The sequence below is a fragment of the Drosophila virilis genome, chromosome X (assembly GCF_030788295.1).
Source record: "Drosophila virilis strain 15010-1051.87 chromosome X, Dvir_AGI_RSII-ME, whole genome shotgun sequence".
In the NCBI taxonomy this organism is placed as follows: Eukaryota; Metazoa; Arthropoda; class Insecta; order Diptera; family Drosophilidae; genus Drosophila; species Drosophila virilis.
The window spans coordinates 6,266,491-6,291,130 of record NC_091543.1 but is presented as its reverse complement, the minus strand read 5'-3'; the positions used below and the strand labels follow the sequence as shown (position 1 = coordinate 6,291,130).

The 24,640-nt window shown below is 42.0% G+C and overlaps 2 protein-coding genes across 4 annotated transcripts in view; both read left to right on the top strand.

Moving 5' to 3' along the window:
* The first annotated feature begins 476 nt into the window (after nucleotides 1-476).
* Nucleotides 477-13,948, top strand: Pits (Protein interacting with Ttk69 and Sin3A). Its single transcript, XM_032440711.2, has 4 exons — nucleotides 477-2,433; nucleotides 11,918-12,007; nucleotides 12,112-12,797; nucleotides 12,875-13,948. The coding sequence occupies exons 1-4, from the start codon at nucleotides 1,521-1,523 to the stop codon at nucleotides 13,013-13,015; spliced, it is 1,830 nt and encodes a 609-aa protein (XP_032296602.1). The 5' UTR covers nucleotides 477-1,520; the 3' UTR covers nucleotides 13,016-13,948.
* A 3,440-nt stretch (nucleotides 13,949-17,388) lies between these two features.
* The window catches only part of hwt (heavyweight), a 72,562-nt gene continuing 65,310 nt past the window's right edge, over nucleotides 17,389-24,640 (top strand). Inside the window, exons 1-3 of one of the 3 annotated variants that reach the window (XM_070211231.1) lie at nucleotides 17,389-17,470; nucleotides 18,941-19,796; nucleotides 22,760-23,113. In XM_070211231.1, the coding sequence (XP_070067332.1) occupies nucleotides 19,339-19,796; nucleotides 22,760-23,113 (812 nt within the window). In that variant the 5' untranslated portion in view covers nucleotides 17,389-17,470; nucleotides 18,941-19,338. Of the gene's footprint in view, nucleotides 17,471-18,594; nucleotides 19,797-22,759; nucleotides 23,114-24,640 lie in introns of those variants that run through there. The other 2 variants (XM_070211233.1, XM_070211232.1) reach the window with 2 other exon arrangements.

Genomic DNA, 24,640 nt, shown 5'->3' with positions numbered 1-24,640 from the left:
AATTGTAAATTAGTTGATGCTAATTAGGTTTGATATTAATTTTAAAAATATTTCAAATTGTTTGATATAAAAAATGTTTATATTTTAAATAGGAGAGAATATTTGAAGACCTCATCTAAGGCTTCAGTATTCTAAAATATTATCTTGATAATGTGTTAGCATATTTAATTAGATTACAAATACTGAAAACATTATGTCATGATATTACCATTATGTTTGTAATAAATAGTAAGTTCAGTATGTAACAACAAATTGTTTATCTTCTTCAAAATACAAACAACCCTGCTGCAGCTGCTAACTGCATTGCCCGTGCATGTTTGCTTGTGTGTGTAGAGTTGTGCGCATTTACCACTGGGTCGCCAGTGCTGCTGACTATTTGACGTGCCTGTTTTTTTTTTTTTTTTTTTTTTTTTGTCTTCTTCTTTCGTCTTTTTGTTTGGTTTTGCTTTACGCTGCTTTTGCTTTGCGCACCGCTCATTTTCATCATTCTGTAGCCGAACGTTGCCGCGTCAAGTTACGCTTACGCTAAATATTCTTCGGTATTGTTGCCCACACACAGCTACATATATATATTTAGCGTCGGTCGTGTACGTGTCTCTGCTGTCGCTTTGCTTGTATGTGTATGTGTGTATTGTGTGTCTGCCGTGCAGGCGACAGAGCACATACGTAAAGCGTGCGTGTATGTATAATAATACATGCACACATACATATGCAGTTGTGCGTGCTTGTGTGCGTGCCTTGTCGTGCGCCGCAGCGCAATAGAAAAATAATAAGCTAAACAATATAACTATTTTTTTTTGACAGTGTACGCAAAAAAAAAAAAAACAACATAAAGAATTGTTGTCTGCCTGTGTGTGTGTGTGAGTGTCTGTGCAGCAGCGAAAATCAATAACAAAGCGCAAGACGCTAACAAAACAGCAGATAAAAAAAAAAAAAAAACAAGTTTCGCAGACGGACATGGCTATAGCCTGTCAGCTTGTCGCGCTGAACAAGAATATATATTCGTTGTGCTTGAAACGAATTTTACAAAAATAAATTCATAATAATAAATAAAATGCCGCAGCAGCAGCAGCAGGCAGAGCCCAATGATAAAAACGACAACAAATTGCCGGTACAACAACAACAACAACAACCACAACAGCAACAACAGCAACAACCAGAAGAAGAAGCAGAAGAAGAAGAACGCGAAGCGGCGCCATTATTAAACAATAATCGATACATGTTATCGGCACGCAATTAATCAAAAAACGATTAACAGAACAAATTTTCGTTTGTCTGTGTGCGTGCGTGTCCGTGTGCGTGTGCGCGCATTTGTTTGTGTGTTTTTTTTTTTTTTCATTTTTTGTGCATGTGTGCGCGACGCAGCGACGCTGACGCCGCCAAAAAGTGGGTCGAGTTGCGCGCGTAAATTTGGGTCGCAGCAGCCAACGTCGCAGTCGCCGTCGCAGTCGCAGTGCATTCCATTCGACTTCCAGTTGAACTACTACTACATAGCCTCCCCCCCACCCGCAACCGTTAACATGTCGCTGCAAACGAAACGGCAACATTGCTACCTTTGCGATCTGCCCCGCATGCCCTGGGCCATGATCAATGACTTCTCGGAGGCGGTTTGCCGCGGCTGCGTCAACTACGAGGGCGCCGACCGCATCGAAGTCGTCCTAGACGCCGCACGTCAACTGAAACGCTTGCATCCGAGCAGCAAGCGCGCCCACGAGAACGGCGAAGTCGTCGTCCTCCAACAGCAGCAGCAGCAACAGCAGCAGCAGAGCCTGCAGCAGCTGAGCGGGCCGCAGCATCGCGGCGCGCCCAGCACATCGGCAGCGGGCGGTCCCGGCCCGTTATCGCTATCGCATCATCATGCGGTCGCGGCCGCTTATCAAATGCCACGCATTGGACCACCGCCGCCGCCGCCGCCGCAGCAGCAGCAGCAGCAGAGCGGCGGCGTTATGGATTTTCCCGTTAAATTGGAATCGGCACCGGATGTGCGACCGGTACGCATCTCCCATATGACGCCCCACCATATGCCGCCCACGGCCGGACAGCGTGCCGGACCCGGACCCGGTCCCGTTACACAACAGCCACCTGGCGGCGGGGGCGGCTCAGCAATGCTGCCCGCACTCTCCGTCAATCTGAAGCGTCCGCCCTCCGAGGATGTGGACATCGAGAGCGCACAGCAGCCGCACGGTCCGCCCCATGTCGGCGTCGGCGTCTGCGTCAGCGTTGCCGAACTTGCCGCCGGCAGCAGCAGCGGCGTCGGCCCATCCAGCGTGAAGCGCAGCGCACTCGATGATCCCAACGGCGTCCGGCCGCCCCTCACCCGCGGCGAATCGCTGCCCGCGGTCAGCTACGTGCCCGAGCGTCAGCTCAACTTGCGGGACAAACAGCAGCCCGTGCGGGCGCCCAGTTTCGATGCGTCGACCTTCAAGGCGGCCGGTGAGTTTGCAAATTTTATGTTGTCTCAGCTTGTTAACAGGCACCGACTACGCAATACCCTGTATACACAGAGAGAGAGAGAGAGAGAGAGAGAGAGGTACAATGTTGTATTTTGCTAAACAATTGGTACTTTTTGAACAAATACCATTATCCCACAAATGTACCTATTCTCGAGTACCTTATTAGTGCAATGGTACATTATATATATTGGTACAATATGTGCATAGTTTAGTTTTCCATAACTATTTATAGGTGCCTCAACTGATATGCAAATGTACCTCTTTAAATATCTTAAAGTACCTACTTCACTATCACTAGGCAAAAGAACGCAAGGCATTTATTTAATTTAAAAGACAGACACTCAAATCTGAAAATAAATATGTACCTATTTTAGGTACCCATTCTACATAAATATTAGGTACTTTTTCAAGGCAACAATTTACCATTTCATATTCGATTTTATGGTACAATCTTTCTCCATTTTGAGACTGTTGACCCATTTGTACCCTTCCCATGGTACACTGGAACTATTTGTACCTTAGGCTTAAAAAAAAAGGGAAATTAAACAATTTATTTATGGTTTTCAAAAGAATTAAATATTTAATTTTATAAAAACAAACAGTATATATTTAATATACAGGCACACATTTCGCTTTAGACGAGCACTGTTACTGTAAGCGTAACAGAGCTAACGGTGACATTTACAGTAACATAAACGCTGTATTGAGTCTGTTAATGAACGAACCAGTTTTATTTATTTTGCCTCATTTTTGAATATGAATTTAAATGTTAACATCAGAAAGAGAAAGATGGAGAGCAAGCGAGAAAAGTCGAGAAGCCGTAAAAATAAACAGACAGCAAGCATTAGGAAAGTTTCACTCCTTAAATATGCATATTCAACTTTTTGTTATAAATATTTGGCATATTTTTTCTCATTTTCTGTATTCCAGAAACCAAAGCGATTGTAATTCCGTTAGAAACCTTACATTATGTTATTTAACATATTAGCTAAAATCTGATTGGTTTTATGTTAACATTTTTGACAAGTTTCCAATGGGAACCGCAACATGCAAAATGTTCGGTTCCGTGCATATGCATGTGTGCATGTGTAGGTGTGTATGTGTGCGTGCGTTTGTGTATGTGTGTGTATGCGCAGTTGGAAGATAACAGTCGCTGCAAACTGGCACAAATCCCAAGCAGAATGAACGAGCGTGATTGTCGCTTATCAGAGCAACAGAGAGAGGGAGAGTCAGATGGTGTGGAGTGGGAGAGTGCGCACGTAAGGGAGTGCTGGTGGGGGGGGGGGGCACAGGAAGAGATAGTAGATAGGAAGACATGAGTTGTGCTATTGTCGCTTATCAGTCGAGCACCGACTATTCTCTGATAAGCGGCAGCAACGTCGGCGGCGCTGGCAGCAGCGTCGCCTCGCCAACAGCGATTAGATAACGGCACAGGCGGCCACATATTCTTATCACCAATGCGCTTATCGGGCAGAGCCGAAGTCTCAGAGCTGCTGCTGCTAATGCTGCTGCTGTTGGCGCTGCAGCAGCAGCAGCAGCTGCAGTTGGTGGTTGCCTTGACGCAGGTTTTTGGAACGCATGAGCTCTTCCAGGCTCTGGGCCACAACGAAAATGCGTGTGTGTGTGTGTGTGTGCGTGCATGTAAAAAGCACGCGCACAAACATGTGCCCCAACATGAAGCGTGGAAGGAGTCGAGCGCCGTGACAGACCAAGCGGAAGATAGAAAAGGAGTGGGAGAGAGAGAGAGAGAGAGAGAGATAGATGGAGAGAGCGCCTTGTCGAAATTGCATTTATCTAACAAATTGTTGTTGTCTTTTTTCGGGCGCACCGAACTGTCACGTACACAAACACGCTTACACACACACACACACATGCATGAGCGCTCACGCCTACACATAGGCGCACGCATTTTGCAAAATGACTTGTACGACGGCGAGGCAACCCTCGTTGACACGGCGGCACCTTTTGCTGCTGCCAACCCTTGCCATAAAAAGGCATTTGCCTGTCATGCGCAGAGCCAAAAAGCTGAAATACATAACACGCATTCACACACGCACACACACACACACAGTGTCACACTCACGCACACAAGGCACGCGGCGGCTACACGTAACCCGAAAGGACGGCCCGCGACCCGCAAAAATGTAATAAAAACAGACGTGCAAAAAGTCAACGCCGCAGATGCTGCTGCTGCTGCTGCTGCTGCTGTTGGGCTAGCTGTAACTGTGTCTCTCTCTCGCTCTCCAAAGCGGCCGGTGCTGTTGCTGTAACTGTGCCTCTCTCGCTCTGCTATTGCTGGCTGGGTTAAACGGGTTTTTTTTTGCTTTACTGAGTTCTGCTTTTGTGGGATTTTTTTTTTTTTTTTAGTTGTATTCTTTACGTTTTATATTTATGCTTGAGTGTGTGTGTGTGTATGTGTGTGCGCGCGCGCAAAACGTCATTAAACTTGTTTTGGTTTTTATTTCTTCTTCTTTGCTGTTTTACGCTATGCGATAACAAGTTGCACACACACACACACACACACAGATACGCGCGCATACGCAGAACAGCAAACAGTGTAGATAAATTTTTAGTTAGTATACAGAATGGACTGCAACAGCAGCTTTGTATTGTATATATACATATGTGTATGTATATATACATATATATTCATAATATGTACATTATTTATGTATGTATGCGTGCGTATACATATGCCTGAATACTCACCGAATAGAAATGAAAAACAAAATAAAGAGAATTTTCGCGCATGCCGATGCCGATGCCGTCATCTGCTGTTCCACAGTGGGCCCAAGCATGTTTTCATTGATGATCGCTGCACTTGAACTAAATCTTTACTTAACATGCTGTTAAATGTTATTAAAATTGCGATGCAAAACTGCATGAAGCATAATTTAATCATGAGTTATTTGACAATCAGCCATTTGTTTGATTTTTGACGCAGCGCAAATCAGTTTGGCAACAATGTGCGTGATTTGTTTGAATGTCTTCGTTGTTGTTGCTGTTTCTCTTCTTCTTGTCGTTGTTGTTGTTGTTCATACTGTTCTTTTACGCTTTAGTTGGCTGGTCCGTTAATTGCCTATTATGTGTATTTACGTTACTTTTGTGCTTTGTATGTATTTGTGTTTCATTACCAAAATCCAAATCTTCGCACATGTGTGTGTGTGTGCGTGTGTGTATACTAAAAATATAACAAACAGTTTGGTGTACATACACAATAACGCTGCATACACAATTTGTGCACATACATGCGTACATTTGTATGTATGTATGTATTCATCAACAGCTTTAGCGTCTTTTACAACTAAACACATAATGCATACATGCATATATATATACACATTCTGTGTGTGTGTGTGTGTGTGTGCTCATACAACGTGCGAGCCTGCTTCCAGCACCATTCCCGCCCCACCGCCCGCCCACTTGTGCAACTCTTTCTCTCTCTCGCTCTCCTACTGTACGCCTCACTGTCTCGTCGTCTTCATTCAGCGCTCGTCGCATGCGTTTTTGTTGCTGCAGCGCAGCTTGCACTGAGAGCAAACGAAACTTCACTATTGAGTGTAGTGTGACCATTCCAATGCGCGCGTTAGTCAGGAATTTTTCGCTCTCACTATTTGTCTCTGTCGCTCTTTGCTGTCCTAGGCGATAATTAGGCACGCTCTCCAATTAATCAGAACCGACCGCAACAGCAGCATCTCATCATCAGCATGCAGTGCAGCGCTTTTACCGTTAACACGTGAACAGCGGCATGCAGAGATACTGCAATGAGAGCCCATGCATATGTCTCTCACTCTGTGTGTGTGTGTGTGTGTGTATGAACCTAGGCAACGTCGCTGCTGATTAGATGCATCAGTGCACAGTGTGACCAACCAGTACAAACGAACGCAATACGTGTGAATGAAAGCGACAATGGTTTTGGTTGCATAAATTGAAATGTTTTTTTTTTTATACTTTTATATTATTTTTGGCCAGAGGCACTTGCCCTAACGATAAGCGACAATAAAACGCATATCATGCGGTTGACATATCTTATCTTACCTTATATTCTATCAGCCAAGTATGCCTTATCACCGAAAGTGGAAGCGATAAGCAGGTAACTGCTCGATAAGCGACACTGTACAGTGGTTGTGAAACTATTTTTGTAACACATTCATTATGTATGCATTGAGACGATTGAATGTTATCAATAAAGCGGAGTTGGTTTTTTTTTTTTTTTGATAATTAAGATTAAATATTGTATTATCAATGATATATCGATTCCCCGGGTCACACAGTCATGCATATATGTATATGGGAATCGGATGTGATAAATAATACAAGAGGCTCCCAGTTTTGGGAGCTTTTATTTGTATACCTTATTTATGAAAGTATTTAAAACTTCTGATTTCAAGCAGAGCTTGATTTTTGAGGTTAAAATCGAATAGAAAACGATAATCATTTATATGAAATTTACATTTAAATTTCAATTATACAAACATATTGAGACATTCTAAACCAATTAAAAAAAACCAATCCAATGCTTTAAAAAAAAAAACAACTTAAATTTTCGCGAAATGTAATAAAATGAAAGGAAAAATAGAACTGGAAGCTTCTTGAAACGCACAGAGACACGACCGCATAATTTGTTGTTTGTTTACTTATTAATTTTCAAATAAAATAATCAAGACTGACCTCAAGTTAGTCTAGATTAAAATTTAGTTTAACACTCAATTAAAAAAAAAAAAAAGAAGGATCATTTATAACCAGAAAAGAAATAACCAACTTACCTGCACCACTTACCTCACAAATGTTAGTTTCACATTAACATACATATGTTAATGTCAGATTAACATATGTTAATGTCACAATAACATGAATGTAGACAAATGCATTTTGTTGCATTATTTCTTGATGCAATGTGAGTTTTCAAGCGTTTCTTTTATGATTTTCAAGCAGCTCTTATTCTCTATGTCTCTCTCTCTCTATCTCTCTCCCTTTCTCTCTTCAAATGCTTGGCAGATAAGCTGTGCGTGAGTAAAGTACGTTAAGGCCCTGCCCAAATAGCGACTGGCGATAAGTGCTTTGCCTTTGATATTTTTTTTACAGTCAGTTTCGTTGAGACGCTGCTCTATTTAAAGCGACGTCATTTTTTGTGTTCCTATATATGCCGCATTCCTACGATATTGGTCGGGCACTGCGCTCTATATGTATATATATTTGTGCATACATATATCATTTACATACATGAGTGTATTAATTTGTTTTCTGTATTTGCAAGGCTCCACTTTCGTTTACCTTTGGCTGGTTTGTGCACACAGCTGTTTTACGTATCTTATCATGAGAGGTGCTACTATCTTATCGCCATGGCCAACTATGACTGATAGCGAACGGTTTATATGTATATATATATATATATATATACATATGTGTGTGTGTGTGTGTGGATGGGGTATACTTCTAGATGGAGGCAGATCACACGATTTAAGTGCTGCCTCGCTCTGGCGTTATCTTCTGTTTATTTTTGATTATGAGTTGTATATTGGGTTTTTTTTTTCGTTCTTTCTTTCTTTTCCTTTGCGATATGTGGGCGGTTGTTATCAACGGAAATCAATTAAGAGATCCGTATAATGAAGAGGTACACACTGGCAATAAATTAGAAATTACGAATTACGCGCAACTGTTTTGTTTCGTAAACAACAATGCTTAAACAATTCTAAAAATTCTTCTAGATCTAAACACATACATATGTACACATATCTATAAATGTTATTTATATATTCATGCATTTGCTGCCCACCCCCTTTTGGGGTGTGGCCCCCTTTCATTCATATCAAATAGGCAAATTGTTCGACAAAATGTTGCCTTTTTGTTTCTTTTCTTTCTTCTAAGTATTTGCAATGGAAACGAGAAATGATTCATGTTTTCGCTGTGCTATGTATGGGCAAACAATGTGCCAAAAGCAGAAGAAATTAGAATAGAATTGAAATAAAAAGAATTAAAGCTAAAAATAGATTGGCCCAAAGAACGTGCTCCAAGCAGATTGTGTGCTTGCATTCACATTAAAATTGATTATTTCCTAATGTTGATTTCTAATCAAAAATCCATAATAATATCAATAATACAATATGACGGCAACTCTTCATAATTTATTGATAAAAACTGAAGTGTTGTTTTTTTTTTTTTGCTTTTCTGTATAAATTGTGAAATTGCAAATAAATTGATTGACATCCACTGTGCACATGGCGCCTGCATACAGTTTGTTCCGTTGTTCTCTCTTGCTCTCTCTCGCTCGCTCTCGCTCTTCGAATGCTGCGCTGCTGCTCTTGTATTTATTGTCGTTGCTGCTGTCATTTTTGTTGTTGTTGTTGTTGTTGTTGTTGCTGTTATTTTGTTATTATTATTTTTACACATTTGCGTGCAAAATATAAACAAATGCTATAAATAAACAAATTTCATTTATGGTGAGGCCACACACACAGCACGCTCTACGCTCGACACTCGACGTTGACGTCGACAGCGACGCCAACGCACCAAATTGCGATGGTCTGAGCGCGTTTTTCGACTTGCCAATTTAACAACGTGCTGCAGGAACAGGCGGCAACAACAACAACAACAACAGCACAGCAACAGTTTCAAATAAATAAACATAACAGCACTCCCGGGGCAGACGGCAGCATTTGGTATGCAGCCCACTGTGCGGCCGCTGACAGCGTCGTCGACATTTGAGCAATGTGCGCGGCTCCGCTAAGCATACAAATTAAAGCCCAGCTCAGTTCAGCGTGCCTTTTTTTTTTTTTTTTTTTTTTTTAGCTTTTCAATATCATCATCAGCCGTAGTAGCAGCAGCAGCAGCAGCAGCAGCAAAAGTAAATTGTGGCTACGCGTGCGCGTGCGTTGAATATGTTGAAAACTTATTAAAAAGTTAACAGAGCAAGAGTTAACAGAGCAGCGTGACAGAGACGCGACCTGTTAAGATTGGCAGCGGAATTGCGCATGTCATGTACATGCAAAACTATATACATATACATATGAATGTATATTTAATATATAATATATGTGTATATGTACATATATTTCATATGTATATTATATGTGTATGTATGTTAATTGGCGTGACCGCCGCTCGGCAAGTCACGCGGCAACCGTGCCGGCTGCGTTACGAGAAACAAAAAAAAAAATAAGAAACCAAAGCAAACAGTCAAAACAAAACTTCAAATATGCTTGCGCATGTGTATATGTATGCGTGTCTGTGTCTGTGTGTCTGAGTGTGTGTGTGCGTGTGCCCGTACTTGGTATACATACATAACGTCTCAGCGTGGCGTCTCGTTACATGCTTGCAGAAAACGAAAAGGAAGAAACGAAAAGTAAAGCGCAGAAAAAAAAAACGAAAAAAAAAAAAAACAAGAAAAGCTAAAATAGAAACCGGTCCTGTCAATTGCATTCTGCACGTTTGCGCTTGGCTTGGTCGCTCTCACGTTGCGCTGCATGCGTCGCTGCCTTGTGACGTATGCGCAACAGCAGCAACAAAAACTTGTTTCGTGTCTGTTCGTGTCGTTTATTGCTGTCGCTGTCGCTATCGCTGCCGCTGCCTCTGCTGCCCCCGCTGCTGTACGCTGTTTCTGTTTCTGTTTCTGGCACTTTGCCAACTGACGTTCGGTTTTGACGTAGCGTTTGCAAAAAACCAGCTGGTTGAAGATTCTTTTGTTGTTGTTGTTGCCGTTGTTCGCTTGGCTGCGGCACAGTGGGGCCACCAACCTGCACAGTGTGCTGTGACGTCACGTTGCCGCTGCTGGTGAATGAAAACGTTGTCGTTGCCCGTTGCCCGTTGCCAACGCACACAGACAAGCACACGCACACACACATACATACATACATACATATATTCACATACATACGCAGCTGTGTGTCTGTGAACTGTGAAATGTTCGTGCCAAGTTCTAAATTTACAAACATTGCGCTGCAAAAAAATAGAAAAAAATCAAAAAAAAAAAAAAGAACAACATAAACAGCAAAATCTTGCAATGAAAATGATTTCATTTAGACTTTATATTTATTTATTTGTTTTTTGATTCATTCGAATTATAAAATCGAAAGCAGCCTTCATTAAGTAAATACACACACACACACACACACACACACAGATGCGTTTGTGTGTTTGTGTATTTACATCTTGAGTTTGTGCAACTTTTTATGTACAGTAAACTATCAGTAAGGGGAAACATGCGTTTTGCATTCGATTCCATTTCATTTTTTGCAACATTGACAATATTGACAGTGTTGCACAATGCCCACAAAAAGTGTTTAAAAGCTCCTTAGCATACCTCAGTCATTTAAAGGGCGATAATATTCAACTTTTACCAGATTTATTACATGCGTTTTTCAACACTACATCTGCATAACTGTTAAAACAGTCATGAAACTGAACAAAATTGTGTAGTTAAGCAGATTTAAAGCTTGAGTGTAAAAACTCTCACGTTCTTGGCAACTTTAATAGGAAAATAGGACTTTGATAATTGCGTTATTCAACACTAAAATCTGTATAAAGCACACAAAAGCTACAAGCGATCCTGATTGTACTGTACCACTATAAACAGAGACCATAAGCTGAAAGCTAAAGCTCTTTCTATATAGAATTTAAGTTATATTCGTCTTAATTTCAATTCGATTAAAGCTCTTCGGTTTCTGGCATTAAAGCTCCCATTCTCTGTCTCTCTGCATATAGTAGATACATATGTAGTTAAAGCTCTATCTACCTCTTTGTCTCTCACAATCTCTCGCTCTCTCTGTCTCTCCCTCTCTCTATCTCTCTCTCTCTCACAATCTCTCTCGGTCGCTCTCTCTTTCTCTGTCTTTTACAATCTCTCTCTCTGCCTCTCTCTCTCTCTCTCTCTGTCTTTTACAATCCCTCTCGCTGCCTTTTTTTCTTCTTTTCCCTATCTCTTCGCTCTCTTCTCGACTCGATCCCTCCTCTCTTCTCTCTCTCGCCCTCTCTCCTCCTCGCTCTCTCTCAAAATCGCGCTCTCTCTCTCTCTCCTTCTCACAATCTCTCGCTCTCGTCTCACAATCGCTCTCTCTCTCACAATCTCTCTCGGTCGCTCTCTCTCTGTCTTACAATCTCTCTCTCTTTTTCCCTTTTTCTCTCTCGCTCCCTCTCCTCCTCCACCCCCCCTCTCTCTCTTTCTCTCTCTCTCTCTCTCTTTCTCTCTCTCTCTCCCTTTCTCTCTCTCTCTCCCTTTCTCTCTCTCTCGCTTTCTCTCTCTCTCTCTTACTCTCTTTCACAATCACTCTCTCTCACAATCTCTTTTTCTCACTATCTCTCTCACAATTTCTCTCTTTCACAAAATTTTTCTCTCTTATAATCTCCCTCCCTCTCTCCCTCTCTCTCTCTCCCTCTCTCTTTCTCCCTTTCTCTCTCTACCTTTCTCTCTTTGTAACATAACCTTAAATTTAAATCTAATCCATTATCCAATTCTTTTGACATTACAGAACACTTGTCCCCAGCCAGTCGACGCAATGGATCCAGCCCGCCCTCGGGGCCGTTGCCCCCGCGCAGTGTCCACTCGCCCAACAGCTCGGGTAAATGAGTTTTAACTGTAAAGTTTTGAGCTTGAATCGAGACTAATTCCACTCTTTCTCTCTCTCTCTCTCTCTCTCTCTCTCTCGGTGTCTATCTTTTGTAGGCTCTTCGTCGGGTCGACGCTCTTCGGGCTCTCGCCATGTTTCCAGCACAACCGTCACAAGCAGCGAAGTGGGCGGCTCGAATTCCGTTCAAGCGGGCGCCGTTGCGGCTGGCCTAGGTCCGGGCAGCGGCGCTGGCGGCGGCGGCGGCTCGATGGGCGGTCCGGGCGGTGCCAGCAATTCGCAGCTGAGCAGCTGCAGCAGTGTTGGCGGCAGCTCTGCATCCGGCAATGGCAACACGGGACCCTCCTCGCTGCCGCCCAATCCGAATGCGGTTGCGGGCGATGGCAGCGCAGCCGGCGGCAGCAATGGCGGCTCAATCGGGCCGGGCGGCAGCAATGGCAGCGGCGCAGTCAACGCCGGGCCGGGCAGCAGCGGCAGCCAGGGTGCGCCAGGCATGAGCAGCAGTAACAGCAGCAGCAGCAGCGGTGGCGGCGGCGGCGGCGGCGGCGGCGGCGTCGGCGGCGGCGGAGGCAGCGGCACAGGTGGTGGCCTTGGCGGTGCGCCCGGCAACAGTGCGGCGCCCAATTCGGCAGCGGCGGCTGCAGCGGCAGCGGCACAAAACGCCACACTTAAGTGCACACTGTGCCAGGAGCGTCTGGAGGACACACACTTTGTCCAGTGCCCATCGGTGAACATACACAAGTTCTGTTTTCCCTGCAGTCGCGAGAGCATCAAGCGTCAGAATGTAAGTCAAGAGCGAGAGAGAGAGTGCAAAGTTTCTTGAATGTTACTAATGCTATCTCTTTCCATCTTTTCTTGCAGGGTCTCGGCAATGAGGTGTATTGTCCCAGTGGTGAGCGCTGTCCGCTGGCCAATTCCACCATACCGTGGGCATTCATGCAAGGTGAAATCACAACCATATTGGGCGAGGAGGTGAAGGTGAAGAAGGAGCGCGAGTCTTAATGTCCATTTTATTGTAAAAAGCTGCGTAGAGCTTTGGAGCACTTTTGAGCCGGCCAGCCAGCGGTAGATGGAGAGAGGCGTTAGATCGAGAGAGTGTGGTCACAAGAGAGAAACAGTGAGAGAGAGAGAGAGAGAGAATGTGTTTGTGTGCGTTTGTGTGTGTGGCCTGAAGATCACAGGCTGCAGCACGCGTGCGCTCGCGTTCGCTCTCTCTCTCTCTCTCTCTCTCTCTCACTCACTCTCTGTCTGCGACTCTGTTTCGCTCGCTCGCTCTCTAGCAACTATGCATATGTCTGTCTCTGACAGTCGTGTCAATTTTATATTGAGCGAGCGTTGGCAAAACATTAATTTTTTTTTTTCTGTGTCAGCCGCGACGCCGGCGTCGCCGGCAGCAGCTGCAACTGGCTGGCGCTCTGTCCATGACGACCAACAACAACAACAACAACAACAACAACAGCAACAACAGTAACAACATTTGTAGGCATAAGCAACAAACGAAACAAAAACAAATGCAATTTGTTTCACATAAAAGATGAAAAAAAAAAAAAAAACGGCAACAAAAAAAATTGAAAACGAAAAACAACAAATTTGTAAGTTTAAAGCAAACAAGAGAGAGAGAGAGAGAAAACAAAAAATTAAACACCAAAAGCAAACGATGCCGCAAGAGAGCAAGAAAACAAAAAAAGAAAAAGAAGAAGAAGAAAGCACATTTCGATAAAGAGCGCGGAATCAGAAGAGAAAACTATTTAAAGCATAATTTGTAGCATACTTTTGCGAGCGTCAAGGCGTGCGAAGAGAGAGGTTTTTCTCTTCTTCTCAAGAAATGAACAGAGTAGAGCAGACGAAGAGCAGCAGCAGAAGAGCATAATAAAATTAAAGAGTAAAAAAAAAAACTAAATATATATATAAATATAAATATATATGTATGTAATTGAGAGTAGAGTGAATTAAGTCTAATGCAACAAATACTAAATCATAATGGAAAATACGTGGAACGAGATGCACTACGATAGGCATTACGTAATATACATGCATACATATATCTGAATGCATATACATGCACACATACATACATGCATACTTCTATATATACATGTGTGTGTGTGTGTGTGTGTGCGTGTGTGTGTATGCTCATAGAAATACAAATTTTTTTTGCTACACCTAAATTACAAATTAAGCTGATTTTTGTTGTTAGCGCATGCAAATTATTTAAAAAAAAAAAAAGCAAAAAAAAAAAAGAGAAAAGAAGAAAGCAAAAGAAAAACGAAAAAACATTTCTTAAGCCTGTTTAGTTTTTTTTTTTTTTTTTTACTAATGCATTCATTTATTTTCTTGAATATTTTTTTTTTTTGTGCTGCTTTTAAACATTTTATTCACACACACACACACACACACACATACATATATACATACACATATGTCTTAATTTTTTTTTTATTATTGTAATTTTACTTAATTTAAAACCAGTTTTTATGCTAAAGATTGTACATATAATCGGAATACAAATACAAATACAAATACAAATACAAATACAAATACAAATACAAATATATACACATACATATACACATACATATGCACATACATATACATATGCATATGCATGTATATGTGTGTGTATGCATGTAGAAATGTGCTAATATGTGTGTGCAAAATAAATAGAATTATATTTGATGTTGAGCAAAACGAAGAAGAAGAACAGGAAGAGGAAGAAGAAGAAGAATAGGAAGAAGAAGAAGCAGAGAAGCACAAAATTGGTAACATTCAATTGGCTAATACGTAAATACGAAACGTAAATTTTTAACATAACGATTTTTAACTGAAAACAAGAAAAAACCAAAAATTGCAACAAAAATTGTAACTTAGAATTGCGGGGCGGTGGGTCAAGGGGTCAGAGGGGTCAGAGGGTCAAAGGGCTGCAGCATTTAGAATGTAATTTAAATACAGTTGCAATAAGCAGCTGAAAAGAAGCAGCAGAAGAAGAAAGTAAACGGCATTAAAATATGCGCGCGCGCGGTTGCCAAATTTAAGTGCGCTGCAAAACGGCAACAGCGAAAAACAAATTTGTTGGTTAAAAAAAAAAAAGAAGAAATGTGACGCAAATTTTGGCGCACAGCTAAAATTGTCAAAAAAAAAAAAAAGAAATGCACAAGAAGTTTTCTCGAGCGATTTTTTGTCAACCAAGCGAAAAAAAAACGTGGTCACTGCGAACACTGGACCAACACTGTGTTGAAAAACGCAACACATGCAGCATCAAGCAAATCTTAAGGTGCCACAAAAAAAGAAAAAAAAAACAAAGAGAAACATTGAAACTCACACATTTTGTAGAATCAAAAGCCGAAAGAGCATAGAAAAAAAAAACAAAAAAAGAGTTGCCACACAACATTCAGAAGTTTGAGGTTAGGTGTGTGCTGTACAATTTGTTTGCAGTCGCAAGCGATTTTTACTAGATTAACTTGAAACAAATGAACATCAAAAGCGAAACAAATATTGAAATAAATATATATTAAATCAGTCAAGCCATATACATTACAATTTATATATAGACTATATGCATAGCTGTAATCAAAGCAGGCGCTGTTCCACTTCCATGTTCCAGCCCGAACCCGTTCCAAACACTCATAACAGACTGTCTCCCGTCTTGTCTGTAATTTCTATTATTATTTTTATCAATTATTATTTTCTTGGCTTTAGCTTTTGTTTAACAACTTCGTAAACACTTTTTGTGATAAAACGCCAAGCAACAAAAAAAAAAAAAAAAAAACAAAAAACGAAAAGAAACTCTTCTCAAAACTATATGGCAACCCTGTTAACTGGGTACATTTTTGGTATCAATCAGCGCACAGTGGGGCAACTCTATGGCAGTTGCAGAACTCACAGTGGAGAAATTTGTAATTTGTAAAACTGAGCAATAGGCCAATGTTTTAGTAATCGTAAGTTAAAGAGAGAGAGAGAGCGCGAGAGAGAGAGAGAGCAGTGGAAAAGCAGCGAGAGCGAAAGAGAGAGAGAGGGAGAGAGCGCACGTAACTGTAACTTAAAGAAATTTCCTTTGTCAAAGTTGATGTGCGTGTGTGTTTGTGTGTAAAACGTAGTGATACAGTTATCAGATCTAATGTCAAGAAACAAAAAGAAAATGAAAAAAAAAAACGAAAAAAAAAACACAACCGTATAAAGGCATTTCTTGTGTGTGTATGTTCGATGTCAACTAAATGTTTAAACTAACAGATCAAGATCAAATTATATATATATATATATGCATAGATATATATGTGTGTATAGGTGTAGCAATGGCAAACTTTGCAAGCAGCACAATCGATATGTCGATATATCGATTGACGATAACCATCACGAATAGCGCGTATATACAAAGTATATCGATATTATTTCGAGCTGTTCTATGCCACACTTTAAGAGCTAAGGCAAACGATGAGTATAGAGGCATAAAGATAAAGATACAGATAAAGATAAAGTTACCGATAACGATTACGATAGATCCGATGAATATGGCAGCCAACTGGCAAACCAATTAAAAATACTATATAAAAAAGTGAAGCAAACTTAAATATAAAATAGAACTTGAAGTTTTAATATGGGCGGCGATTTTTGATTGAAATTGTATTTACCATTACAATAAACAATTGGTATTGACTAAAACAGTTGTAATTTCACTGTTATTTTCCTAGCTCAGTGTAGCGTAAAAACAGAATTGGATAAGAAATTACTGGAATTTAAATAAAAACATTTATCAAATTTTCACAACAATTTTCATAGATTTATAATGTAGGGCGTTCCACTGTGCCGAATGGCGGCTGCTTCGAACATTCCAGCAACTGATTACGGTACATACCATATTTACCGTAATATCCCAGCAGGCAGCGGCTGCGTTACCAGAAATACCTTGCTGGCGCCATCTGGCGTCTGCTTACGCTGTTGCCGCCGGTTAACAACAGGGGGCATTTGTGTGCGGTTAACAAATGCCGCTTGAAATATCCCCAAAAAAAGTCCCGTTTATGTTCCCACAAAACTCGATATTTTGGCAGCCGAGCAACAGCATAGCTATCGATATTAACTGTATAAATAAGTGAAAGAAAAGATATGCAAACGGCAAACTAAAAAGTTAATAAAAGAGAACAATAAATTTGGCTAATTAAGCTAAAGATTTTCGTGACAACGCGCAGTGTTAATTAGTTGCCCGGCTTAGAAAGCAGCCTCAATGTTTACATTTTGCAAAGAGAGCCAGTGACAGAAAGTGAGAGAGAGAGAGAGAGAGAGAGAGAGCGCGCGCGAGAGAGCCTGGCAGCGCGAGTAACGGAATGTGGCGCTGCCGCGTCAGCGTTGAGCATTGCTCGCTGTGGCTGCTTTATTTGTGCGTGCGCGTTGCCAATAAACGGGCAGAGGCATCTGCTCCTGGCCAAAAAGGCGCAGCGAAATTCGTTGTTTGTGATAAAATAAAATGTAAATTGACAAACACTTCCGTTTCCGCTGACTGTGTGCGCGCGTGTGTGTCTGTGCATGTGCCTAAAAGTAGACAACGAAAAGTGTTCAAGAATATTAAGACATATTTTCCCAAATGTATCAATTGATGACTTTGCCAATGCGCTCTCTCGCTAGGAATTCCGTTACAGCGTCAAGCGCAAATTGTTTGTGTTATACACAGGACGTGGCAGCATACAAAAACGACGTCGACGACGCCAGCGACGGCTTGCGCCCACGCACGGCAGAGCGAAAAGCGAGAGCGAGAGAGCGTACTCGGACAGCTCCTGCCTGTGCAGGCACAGTGGCGCAAATTGCTCAATTTACTCAGTTTTTCTTTATTATTATTTTCACATGCAAATGCCATTGCTCTCGCAAGCTTAAGCTCTTAAATACTCTATGAAGACTTGCCCAGGCTTAAGCCGCTCAATGAAAATTTTAAAAAAGCTCAACTAAAGCGCATTTTTGAAGTTTCGCTTGCTTTTTGGAGCTTTCAACTCGTTCTGTTTAGCCGGGTTTCGGTTCAGCTCTTTACTTTATTGCCTCACTTAAGATGCAAGCGTGTCCTTTAAGTTTTTAACGGCAAGATTTTTTGAGCTCAAAGCTGTGCCTGTCTTGCACACTCTTAAAGTCATATTTTACTTGCGTTAAAGTATTTCGTTGAGTTTTTTAAATTGTCCTCTTAATTGACAGGCTACAATTAGCATTTGGCCCACTGTGCTTGCATAGAGAGCTCTAGCATAGAACTGTAGGCAGCAGCAGCAGCGCAGTAGCAGCGCAGCAGCAGCAACAACAGCTTGGCGACAACAAATGCGGCGCTTTGCGTTGCCAACGCGACGTTAAACTCTCCCGTGTGTGTGTGTGTGTGTGTGTGTTGCTGTTGGTGTATTTTTTTTTGCGCTCTCCGCTCATTACTAACGCAAAATTAGACAAAACGTGAAATGTGTGTCGTCGCCGTCGCCGTCGCCGTCGCCATCCTCGTTGTGCTACTCATCTTCGCAGTTTCAGTTGTCGCTGTTGCTTTTCTGCTGCTGCTAATTGCTGCTATTTATTTCACAATTTATTATTTTTTTTTAAGTGAAAAGTTAAATCGAATAAAATAGAGCTGTGCAAGCAGCTAGTTTGTGTGTGAGTGTGTGTGTGCGTGTGCGTGTGAGTGTGTGTGTCTGTATGCGCCTCGCTCAATTGCTCTCTGCAATTCACAATCCATTTTCATTCACAAGTGCAATAGGCGCAACAACAACAACAACAACAACAACGACAATAACAATGGCGCGACTTAACGAAATGAGTGAAGCGCGTGCTTAACCTAAAAGTGTATGACAAAAGTTTTCGCTCAAACACACACACACACACACACACACACATGTAAAGCGCCTTTACGCTTTGTATGTGTGCGTGTTTGGTTAAACTCAATTCATGCTCTTTGTTTTCTGCTTCCGCAATTCACAGACAACAACAACAACAACTAATAACAAGACAACAACAATAATGCATAGTTCCTGCTGAGTAGCTTTTTGTTATTGTGTGCGTGCGCGCGTTTGTGTCTGTGTGTGTCTGTGTGTGTGCAGGCATGTCGCGGCTGCTGCACAGCGCCGCAGCTGACAAACCAACAGCCAAACACTGCCAACTCGCAAAAATATAACAACAACAACAACAACAACAACAACAACAACAGCAACAATAACTTCCACTACAGCTCCTAGCTCCTGCCCAGAGCCGCCCCCTGTAGCTAGTAAAAATTGCATAGTTAAAACAACAACAATAAAAACAAAAAAAAAAAGAAGAAAACTAAAGAAAATTGATAAATATAGAAAAATAACAGAAACATACGCACAAAATCCAACGCCATGGAACGCATGTGGCGCAAAGTGAATCACAGCCTGCGCAACAGCAAATCCCAATCCCAGTCGCAGTCGCAGTCGCAGTCGCAGCCGAGCCAAGCAGCTGGCGTCGCTGCCGGCGCCGCTGCTGCCGGCGCCGCAACGCCGCAGTCAAGCGACACCATCAGCTCGGCGGGCGGCTTTGGGGATGCGCAGCTTGTGGTCGCCGTACAGGGTCTGCCCTGCGTCAGCGTCAGCGCCAGCGGCAGCGCAGCCGGCGGCAGCAATGCGACCGGGCGACGTTTGGCCAGCAGCGGTCAGCCGCCGTCCAATTGCCACAAATCGCTTAGCCAACATGTGCTGCAGACGCGCACCGCCTCCTCGGAGCGTCGGCGGCGGCGTCGCCGCAAGAGCCGGCCGCGACGCAGCGGCGGCATGGCCAGTGTGACCAGCTGTGTGGGCGATGCCGGTGGCGATAACATGTCGTAAGTACAGCCACACTTTTGTATGCCAACCATTATCCATTAAGCATAACCAAATCTTAAAACGAGGAACTAGATTTGGCCACCCACGAGGAAGCCGGTTCAAATCCAGTAGCTCATGCTTAACTAAAGCGACAAATCTTAAACATCTTTGTTAATTTAGAGCATGCAAGTTTGTCTGATTGTTCCTATACGAATCATATTATATAGATTATATATTTTGTGAGAGCATAAAAAGTTAGCCAGACAAAAGCTTATTTTACGGCCAAACAATCCAAAGAAAGCTGCATAATACAGTGTTCTTCCAATCAGAAACCAATCAGTCAATCAAAGTGTCTGGCACTCAATCAATCAGTCAGACAAATAACCTTGAAGCACGTCCCAAAAATTGTCTATAAAGACCCTTGGAAATGTATTTGAACCAGAAACTTCAATGGTCAAATCTTTAACCCACATTTATGCCGAGGAGCAATGTATTTTTTGGAAAGTTTCGCCATTTTTCCACACATGCGAGTGGAATTTCCCGTCACCCCCTCTTAACCTGCATCATCATCACATAGAGTAACAGCTTTGCCAGTCAGTTTACCAGGACCAACAGATTTATATATATATATATAAATATATATTTGTACTTTCATACTCACCTATAGTACAGGTGAGGTGTATATACTTACCTGTAATTTCCCAAGCAGGATTATTTAATCATCGTCAATCAGTAGGCGGGAAACGAAACCCATCACTGAAAGAATGGAAAAAGCAGAGATAATGTTTATGAACTTTTAATCAACCTTATTGAACTAGTGAGAATCGCATAGTAGAGCCATTTGTGTAAAAACGGTTCCTGTTCATTTTTAACTCAGCTCAATATGTATGTATTCAGATACATGCAAGTTGAAATAGTTGTTACTTTTATGTTAACTATAATAAGACGTAGTTTTATTTAAAATACGTACCAGTTTTTTTTAATGGCCTCCGCCAGAGCCATAGCCATTGCCTAATTTGAAGTTGCCGTCTCCTCCTTTACTCAAACTGCCGCCTCCTCCAAAGTTAAGGCTGCCTGCCGTCTCCTCCAATATTAAAGCCGCCGCCTCCTCCTAATATTAATGTCCTCGCCTCCTGCATATTGTCTGATCCAATGTTAAAGCCCCCGCCGTTTCCTGCATAGTTGAAGCGGCCGTCTCCTCCTTTGCTCAAGCTGCCAACTCCTCCTGCCGTCTCCTCTTTTACTGAAGTCTCCTCCAATATTAAAGCCGCCGCCTCCTTCTAATATTAATGTCTTCGCCTTCTGCATAGTTGAAGCCGCCGTCTCCTCCTTTGCTCAAGCCGCCGCCGTCTCCTCCACAGTTGAAGTCGCCTCCTTCAAAATTAAAGCCTTACTTGAACTTATGAGAATCGAGTAGTAGGGCATTTATGAAGAATACGTAAATTTGGACTTGCACACAGACATACAAAGTATGTGCATACATTGATTTACATATATATTTGTATACATAATATATACATGCATACACACACACATACATATAAACACGTATACACGTATCCATAAATACATTCATACATACATGAATTCAAACATACACGCATGCATGTATATACTCATGCATAAACACATATTTACACACATCCATACACACTTCCAAACATATATAGATATGTAGGTACATACATACATTTGTAGATTCATACACATGTACATAAATACATATATACTTATGTATATACATACATACCTACATACATACATACATACATACATACATACGTACATACATTAATACATACATACATACATTAATACATACATACATACATACATACATTAATACATACATACAAACATACATACATTAATACATACATACATACATACATACATTAATACATACATACATACATACATACATATATACATACATACATACATGCATACATAAATACAGACATACGTACATACATACATACACGCATACACACATACATACATACATACATACATAAATACGTGCATACATACGTACATACATACATACAAATATACACATATACATACATATACATATACATACATACATACATACATTAATACATACATACATACATCCATACATACATTAATACATACATACATACATACATACATACATTAATACATACATAAATACATACATACAAACATACATACATATATACATACATACACACGTGCATACATAAATACAGACATACGTACATACATACATACACGCATACACACATACATACATACATACATACATACATACATACATACATACATACATAAATACGTGCATACATACGTACATACATACATACAAATATACACATATACATACATATACCATAATGTAAGAGCTACGATTCTGAAAGTTGTACCCTTGAATATCCAACATAGATAAATATAAGCCGATATTTCTCACCCCCATAACTTGGCCAAATCTTATCCGATTTGCACGAGGTTTGTCACTTTCTTCATGATTTGACCTTTAGATCAAATTGGCATCTAAATTTGGCAATATTATTCTGGGTCGACATTCATGTGAAAAAAGTCGAATATCGAATATCTTATATAGACATAGGTAAAAATTTCCCAACTCCATAACTCGATCAAATCTCATCCGATTTTGACAAGGTTTGGCTCTTTGTTAATGGTTTGGCATCTAAATCTGAGAACCTAATGAATGCGTGTTTCAGCAATTTGAGAAATTCCACCCGTAACAGTGGTAAATTGGCGGAAAGCGGTTGCATGAAAGTTTTTTGTTTGCCCTGCGATCGATTTTGAACTCGTTTTCTTAGATCTTTGAGAGAATTTATTTGATACGTGCCACGGGCAAGGCCGGATTGTACGTATATTTGAATAATAATAGCCAGATTTAAGCATTAATTTTACTTTTAAGTTTAGCCTGTACTTTAACGTCAGCTTTAACATGAACTTGTGCTTGCAGTTCCTCTGGTGGCTTCTACACGCTGAAGGAGCACCATCAGCACTATCGACACGGCCATGGGCATCATGGCAGCGGCACCGTGTCCGCTTCGCATCGACTCTTCGCCAGCTCGGCGCCCAGCGGCACCGTCATGATGTATCCGAATGCACAGCGTGCCCCGGTGCTGGCAGCGGGCGGCAATCCAGCAGCTGCAGCAGCAGCAGCAGCAACAGCGGGAGCAGGTGCCGGAGCAGGTGCGGGTGCTGCACAGGCGGCGCCGGACATCTCATTGAGGCAGCGGGCGGTGGCCAAGCTGCGCATGTTCAACTTTCACCTCAACTGGGATTTGCACATGACGCACTGCAAGCCCTGCGGGTAAGTGCCCAACCGAAGGTTGACTTCGGCATCAAGTTGTAGTTGAAGTTGCAGTCACAAGTGGCCAAGTGGCCAACACTTGAGCCTGCTCCAGTGGCTTGTGGCTTTTGTTGGGCGTCGAGCTTAAGCCTTTTGTTTTTTTACCCAGGACCCATAAAACGAGACCAAAGGGTGTACTGAAGTTGTGCATATGCACCGAGCAGGGAGAAGAAATTGGTTTCGAAATCGTAAAGGACAATCAAGTCCTACTCTCTTTTTTCTCTCCTTAAAGAGAGAGAGAGAGAGAGACTGAGAGCTTGAATTAATACTTTTTTTTAAACATATAAGGATTTTTTGATAACATTTATTTATCGATTTAAAATATTTCTCCCTTTTTTTTGAACATATTTTACAAATGTTGTTACCTGTTTTCAGCCGAAGCGTACACAAGTCCAGTTTATTTAGAATTTGTAAAACTTCGATAAATATCGATTGTATATCTTAGAAGATAATCGATATATATCGATTGCCTACAAATTCATCCAGTTGTAGATTTGTTAAGCTGCTTCCAGCTGCGTACAGGGTATTTCCATGTCGAGTCCTTTCGATGTCAGGCTAGGTTCTTCTGACTTCTCGACTCAGTGCTGTCTTATTGTCTCAGCTGCATACAGGGTATCTTCTAATTGGGCACACTCGACTTCTGGTCAGGCTCTCTGCACTTCTATTCAAACCCTCTCGAAGTCCAGCCTGAGCTGCACCGAGTCGCTCTCGACTTCGAGCTGACTACAGGGTATCTCATAGCTGAGCACTTCCGCTTGGAGCACTCTCGCCTGCTTCAAACGCTTTCGCCTCGTCTGGAGACGGACTCTGGAGTCGGTGAGTCGGTTAGTTGGTTTCATTGAAGTGCTGCGAGGGCGGGCACAGGGCTGGGGGCGGGGTCATTCGTTGAATGAACCCAAATGCAAATGCAAAACTGGGTCGATGACATTTTCCGTGTTGGCAACTTTAAATGTTGCGGCTTTAACCCGACACCAGGTCGACAGAGAATCTCCCTCTCTCCTTCAATTTTTTTTTTCGGCCTCCGTCCCAAATGTGTCAAATTTTAATGAAGCGCCGCCTAACGAGCTTCTTGCCAGGTGCTGGCCCCAAAGCGTGGAAACGGAAGGCCCCTCCTGGCCTGTGGGGGGGGGGGGGGGTGATGAGGGGGGCAATGACAAGCTTTGGGCCCGTGCTAACAAGTAATATCCAGCGGCTTGGTTAATGATGTGACACATTCGTACGGGGGGCAGGTGGATCAAAAAAGAAAAACCAGCTCAAAACTGTAAACTTTTGGCATATGATTAACATAAAAGGGAAGGGGGTGGGGTGGTTGGTCCGCTCGAAATGTGATATGCCGATTAAGGTTAGGGTAGTTTTTGCAATGGGCTGAAACTATGACTACCCCAAGTCGAGGATTTTACAAACAGTTCCCACGTATCGGGCTCTTCCCTCTTTCAGGAATCACACAATGAATTGTTTCAGGAACTCCAGAATTCAGAAATCAGAAAG

Bases quoted from the DNA above. Each gene is read 5' to 3' on its own strand.
- Pits (XM_032440711.2), top strand. From the start codon at position 1,521: ATGTCGCTGCAAACGAAACGGCAACATTGCTACCTTTGCGATCTGCCC. The intron at 2,434-11,917 runs GTGAGTTTGCAA...TTGACATTACAG, and splicing joins GTCGACCTTCAAGGCGGCCG to AACACTTGTCCCCAGCCAGT. The intron at 12,008-12,111 runs GTAAATGAGTTT...TATCTTTTGTAG, and splicing joins CCACTCGCCCAACAGCTCGG to GCTCTTCGTCGGGTCGACGC.